This window comes from Austrofundulus limnaeus, unplaced genomic scaffold (assembly GCF_001266775.1).
Source record: "Austrofundulus limnaeus strain Quisiro unplaced genomic scaffold, Austrofundulus_limnaeus-1.0 Scaffold241, whole genome shotgun sequence".
In the NCBI taxonomy this organism is placed as follows: domain Eukaryota; kingdom Metazoa; phylum Chordata; class Actinopteri; order Cyprinodontiformes; family Rivulidae; genus Austrofundulus; species Austrofundulus limnaeus.
In genome coordinates, this window is record NW_013952643.1 from 526,177 (window position 1) to 532,307 (window position 6,131).

The window sequence follows — 6,131 nt, forward strand, 5'->3', positions numbered from 1 at the left end:
GGTTATGCAGTTTCCATTATACAGATCAGTCAAACCTGGTCTACTGCTCTGTATCTGTGATGTAGACATGTTGGCTACGTTTAGTTTTTCATGATTTTACAATCAGACTCATATGATTATTTATTTCTGTACTTTCYGGACTATAAGTCACTCCAGTCAAAGAATTCATCAAGAATAGGAAAAAAACACAATTCTTACCTGACTATAAGTTGCGTCAGAACAGACGTTTAATCTGGATAAACACAATATTACATTACATAGAACATACCTCTTGGGATGCCAAAGAATTTTTGTTAATTAAATTAAACGGACGGATTAATTTGACATGTATCATTTGCAGCGATTGCAACTTTTTTCTCCACACCAATTCAACTAAACAAAAATTGAAGTAAATGGACTGTACTCGTATAGTGCCTTTCTACCCAACCAGGACACTCAAAGCACTTCACACTACAAGTTGTGTCCTCATTTATCCATTCACACAGCACTTTATCAGATCTCCTACAAAGCTAACATGTACAATCATCTATGGAGACTAATCAGTGCCAATCACATTCATMCACTGATGGGACACACATCAGAGGCATTAGGGGTGAAGTGTCTTGCCCAACAACACAACAGAGACAGCTGGACGGGGGCTCGAACTGGTGACCTTCCGGTTCCAGGACAACTCACCTAACCACCCTACCACAGCCGCTCCAAGAAACTAAAAAACAAGTTATAGCACCAACAACAAGCTAACATTAGCTTATCGTCCTGTGTGGTGTCCTGCCTTACTGCTAGATGGTTCAGTACAGTCTTCTGTAATTTTCTCTTCGAGTTCGATGTGTCACAAATAAAACAAAAAATGCATTCTAACAAGCAATTTACGTCTCGTTCCTCATCACATAATTAGCTTTCTTCATTCTCTTCAGCGCGGTGAGAGTAACCTGCTTTTCACCAGTTCCTCACAAGTTCCTCATTCACTCCAAACCTTCTCTCTACTGCTCATTTTATTTAACCAGTAGACCACAGGACTGTCGTCTCAATCCTAGAGCGCCCTCTGATGGTTGCAGACGGTAATGTTTATTTCTTGGTTTACGTCAGTCAGTTTGAACTAACATTTAATGCGTCATGAATAGGAATAGGAAAAAAAAACATACAAGTCAAATCTGGCCAGCCAAATTCTGAAAAATTGCAACTTGTAGTCTGGAAAATACGGTAACTCAGTTGTTAATTAGGACAGCTGTAGTTAAATGTGGAGGGGTTTCTTTGAAGTTTGTGCTTGAAATAACATGCCCTAATATAATTAATTATATTATACAATATACAAAGCTTTGAAAATATCATTAATAAGGCTAAATAAATTGATGACAATCATAAACCCAGCTGTTTTAAAGTAGAGGAAAAAGTTAAATTCTGCCCCGGGGATAGGGGTCTGCTTTGAAGTGCCCTGATGGGACTGCTGTGCTGTTGTCAGGGTGGAAAGCAGGAGTCGTTCCAGCAGTGGGAGGTGATCCCCATCGAGGTGTGTGAYGTGCGGCAGGTGAAGAACAGCTTCAAGAAGCTGGTGAAGGCCTGCGTGCCCAGCTCCCCGTCGTCTGACCCCAACATGAGCTTCCTGCGCCTCCTGGAGGACTCGGAGTGGATGGTCCTGGTCAGTGTTTGTCTTTACAGCGTTATCACCTGCCGCCGAAGGCCCCGGTCTGTTTGTCTGTTAGCAAAATWTCTCATGATTTAAACGTTCAGAAAGCTCAGTGGATGAACGTCTATCACTGCCAACACAAAACTAGCTCCGACTCAGAGCTAATAGCTGAGTTTTCCTCAAGTTCTAGTTCTTTTTATTAAATTCACAAGCTTTAGTTCTTCCACGAGGTGACTGTGACTCTGTGCWTCCAGCTGCACAAGGTGCTGCAGGTGTCGGTGCTGGTGGTGGAGCTTCTGGACACGGGCTCGTCGGTCATGGTCAGCCTAGAGGACGGCTGGGACGTTACCACACAGGTCAGACTGAGAAACCAACCGAGCGTTCATTTGTTGCTGTCGGTGAGGACGAGCCGTTCAGGTGGAGCTGGTCTCTGTGTGCAGGTGGTGTCCCTGGTGCAGCTGCTGTGTGACCCCTACTACAGAACCTTGGATGGTTTCCGGCTGCTGGTGGAGAAGGAGTGGCTGTCGTTCGGTCACAGGTTCAGCCACCGCGGAGCTCAGACGCTGGGCAGCCAGAGCAGCGGCTTCACCCCCATCTTCCTGCAGTTCCTGGACTGTGTTCACCAGGTGGGTTCAGCTTTCAGTTCAGAGCAGCTGTTCACACTGTGATGTCTGCAGCGTTTGTTCTGGTTCAGAACCTACATGCTCTGGGTCTCAGGGGTTTTGTGGGGCGTTAAAAAAATGTTAAATTTGAACCTCAGTTTTCAAGAACGGGATGAGGTTTTGGAAATGGCCCAGCTGGACTCAAYAATAGAGCAACACCTGGAACCATTTTAATAACTATCTGACCGGTCGCTGCTCAGTTGTCTGAAGAGGAACAGAGAGGAAATTTTGTAAAAGCTGCACCCTGTGGACRGTCAGTTTACAGTAAAACATCAATTAATCCAATAAAAAGAGCCGAAATGTCAAGTTGTGGGAACTAGGGCGGAAATCCTGAGGCTTCGTGTGGGTCCAGACACCCCCCCACCCCACCCCCAATTTTGAGAAGGGGGTCTCTGCAGAACATGTTGTCCTGTGGGCGGAGATGGTCCAAATCGTGATTGGTCTTTTTGACGGTGGGGTTTGAGGAGGCTGGAGGCAGCGGGGAGCTTGGTCGAGTCGGGCAGGAAGCAGCATGTTTTTTAAGATTAATTTTAGTCATAACTTGAGAAAAGAAAGTGTTAGCTGCACGAAATTTTAACGTCTTACATGTGAAGGGATGTGTAATAATGTTTAAAACATCCCTAAGCAGCCTGTAAAAAGGTCCCTAAAAATCAGTATCTTTTTACAGGCTGGTCAGGGGTGTTTTGAAAGAGCCATACTGTTACACGTCCCTGCCTCCGGGAGCTTCTTCAAACCCCAACGTCAATCCGACCAATCACGTCTCTTGGGCTGTCTCCGCCCACATTAAGACCTCCGCCAATCACGATTTGGACCGTCTCCGGCCACAAGACAACATGTACTGCAGAGACTCCTACTTGCCAATTTTGGGAGAAAAATAAAAAAGAGAAGGCTCTCGTGCTACAGAGGTTAGAGACCGTGCACCTGGCAAATACCTGATGCCAGAGTTCACTCCTCCCTGCTCTAAGGAGGAGAAAAGAGGGAGACACACAAAAAAAAAAAACAAGCAGGCAAATGAAAATGATCAACCTCCTTGTATTTTTATTGTTCGATTAATTGCTTTATTGCTTATCACCACAGGCCTACTTTTAAGGTAACACCGTTTTGAAACAAAGGTTTGCAATGAGCTACAAGAGTTAGCATGTTAGCAAGTGCATCTTACTACTGGCTAATAACCAACTAATTAACAATCCAACATCAGCTTTTCAGACTCTGAACTCATTCTTTACTAAAGGCAGAGCAGTGGACAAGAATTAATGTGTGGAGTAGCACAATTCCTGTATTTATTGTAAATTATAAACAAACTAGATACCGCATGGCGGTAACATAATGACCCNTTTAAACATTTGTTTAATGTCAAATTGTTGTTTTTTTTCCCTTAAGCCTTCTGTAAGCCCTGCTGGTTAGAGAAAACTGATCCTGTTTGGTTTGTCTTATTCTGCAGGTTATTTATGTCAGATTAAATTAGTTGTTCAGGACAAAGACATCAGCAGTTGTCAGCTTTTCACAGATTATTCTAAAGCTGTAGTTGAATCAAAAACGTTTACTTGATGTTCGACCTTTTAGTCTCATTTCAGTCTGAAAAGACGTTTTTACCAATGACTTCTAAAAGCACCTGAGCTGGAAGTTCAGCTCTCCTTCCTGTTTCTGTAAACAACCTTTACTCAGACGTTAGTTCCTGCTCTTCATATCAGTTTGCTGTTTGTTACCTACAGAAGGCAAAGACTGTTTTTGTCTCTGTTAACAAGATGAACCACTGGATGCATTTTAATTAAACACTCAGGACCAGAGTTAGGTTTCTTCGGTCCACATCAGGGTTTGATTATGCATTGACACCTCCCCATACAAACTGGACTTTCTAGACAAACGAACTTGAGTTTGATTGAGTTTCAAACCTAGTTTACTGGACTGTCAGGTGTGAAAACCGGAGATGTGTTGATTCTCACAAAGGGAAGCAAAAGAAAAACGAGCTCTGAGCTGAGTGTATCTGTCCCATCAGATCCACCACCAGTTCCCCATGGAGTTCGAGTTCAGCCAGTATTACCTGAAGTTCTTGGCCTACCATTATGTGTCCAACCGCTTCCGCACCTTCCTGCTGGACTCTGACTACGACCGCATCGAGCTGGGTGAGCAGCAGCTGTAGTTTGATGGTTAAAGCAGTGGCTGTAGCTCGGTGTTACTGACTCCTCTGTGATTATAGGCGTGCTGTACGAGGAGAAGGGCGACAGGAAGAATCCTCAGGTGTGCAAGTCTGTGTGGGACTACATCGACAGACTCAACAAGAAAACTCCCATCTTCTACAACTACATGTTTTCTCCTGAAGATGAGGAGGTCAGAGCAGCTTCTCTTTACTAAAACCTTCAAAGCCGAGGAGAAAGGAGGTCAAAACCACCATTTGTCTTCTAGGTGTTGAGGCCGTACTCCTTCATCTCCAACCTGAAGGTGTGGGACTTCTTCCTGGAAGAGACCCTGTCGGAGGGGCCATCGTACGACTGGGAGTTGAGGGGCTGGCAGGAGTGCGAGGCGGAGGAGGCGGCTGAGAAACCGGACACCAGCGCCCCCAAGTCCCAGCGGCGCATGGTGTGGCCGTGCTACGACAACACGAACAAGGTGCTGCCCGACGCCATCACCAAGCTGCTGCGCGACCTGGAAAGACTGGAGGCCGAACTGGGACAGACCTCTGACAAGTGGAAGGACACGTGGGACAAAATCAAGACCGGGCAGAGGACTGAGACCAAACTGGAAAGCAAGGTGAGACACAGGTTTGCCTTCCTCACCAACAGACTTCAGGTTATTTTGTGTCCCGCCTCCCCACCTCAGCGTACCCGCCTCACTGATCGCTCCGTCTTCATCCCTCAGCCGTCGTTCTCCAGCTCCCTGCTGATGTCGTCTAACCTCAGCCACCAGAGGCGTTCCCAGGGCGTCTGCCTGCAGGAGAGCGGCGTAAGGTCCTCCATAAGTCTAGGTCTGGACGGTGAGGCCCGCGCCACATCCACGCCCGCCACGAGTCGGCAGACCAGCACGCTGTACAGCCAGTTCCAGAGCAGTGAGAATGAAAACAGGTGTGTGTCCACTATACAAGCTCAGTAACCCTGCAGGTGTTTGGATCCTAATGTGACTCTAGAAGTGACCAGTGTAAGATCTGAAATCACAACTTTTCCTTTCTTGTGTCCCACCAGGAGTTTTGAAGGCATTTTGTACAAGAAAGGAGCTTTGTTGAAACCGTGGAAACCACGCTGGTTTGTTCTGGATAAAACAAAACATGAGGTAGGAGAGTTTCAACCCAAAGGTGAGACTTAAACTCTGGTTCGTGTCTAACACCGTGTCTGTGTGCAGCTAAGATACTACGACTCCAGACAGGACAAAGAGTGTAAAGGAGTCATAGACCTGTCTGATGTCCTGTTGATCACTGCAGGGATGCCTGCCTTGGGAGCGCCCAAAAACATYGAGGAGAAAGCCTTCTTTGATGTGAGTTCACAAGTATTTTACATTCTTTATTTTGTTGGTGGGCAGCAGCCAGAGGAGGTGGTCTTGGCGCTCTGACCGTGGCCTACCAAACCTTGTAGGACATGAGGAGCCTGAGTTTGTGCGTGAGGCTGAGAGGTACTGACTGTAGTTGAGCTGACCASGACTCACAGCATGGGCTCTGGAACCAGTCTCAAGAAGGGCTGGACATTATTCCACTCTGGAGTTGCCCCTGGTGAGAGGCACCGAGCTGGTGTGGGTCTATTTTGGCCCCCCTGACTTGGTGTCTGTATGTTGGAAAAAGAAAAAAATTGTATAGGTCTTCTGGACGGGTTCTTCTCTAATGAAACATTTCGTCTCTTCTCCAACAGACTTCTTCAGTC

General features: G+C 46.2%; 1 protein-coding gene across 7 annotated transcripts in view; it reads left to right on the forward strand.

Moving 5' to 3' along the window:
- The window catches only part of sbf1 (SET binding factor 1), a 108,630-nt gene that overhangs the window by 98,015 nt on the left and 4,484 nt on the right, over positions 1-6,131 (forward strand). For all 7 annotated transcript variants that reach the window (XM_014020112.1, XM_014020113.1, XM_014020116.1 and 4 more), the window contains 9 exons: positions 1,460-1,636; positions 1,879-1,980; positions 2,065-2,250; positions 4,283-4,409; positions 4,484-4,614; positions 4,690-5,034; positions 5,143-5,345; positions 5,463-5,550; positions 5,620-5,751. In XM_014020112.1, the coding sequence (XP_013875566.1) occupies positions 1,460-1,636; positions 1,879-1,980; positions 2,065-2,250; positions 4,283-4,409; positions 4,484-4,614; positions 4,690-5,034; positions 5,143-5,345; positions 5,463-5,550; positions 5,620-5,751 (1,491 nt within the window). The remainder of the gene's footprint in view (positions 1-1,459; positions 1,637-1,878; positions 1,981-2,064; positions 2,251-4,282; positions 4,410-4,483; positions 4,615-4,689; positions 5,035-5,142; positions 5,346-5,462; positions 5,551-5,619; positions 5,752-6,131) is intronic.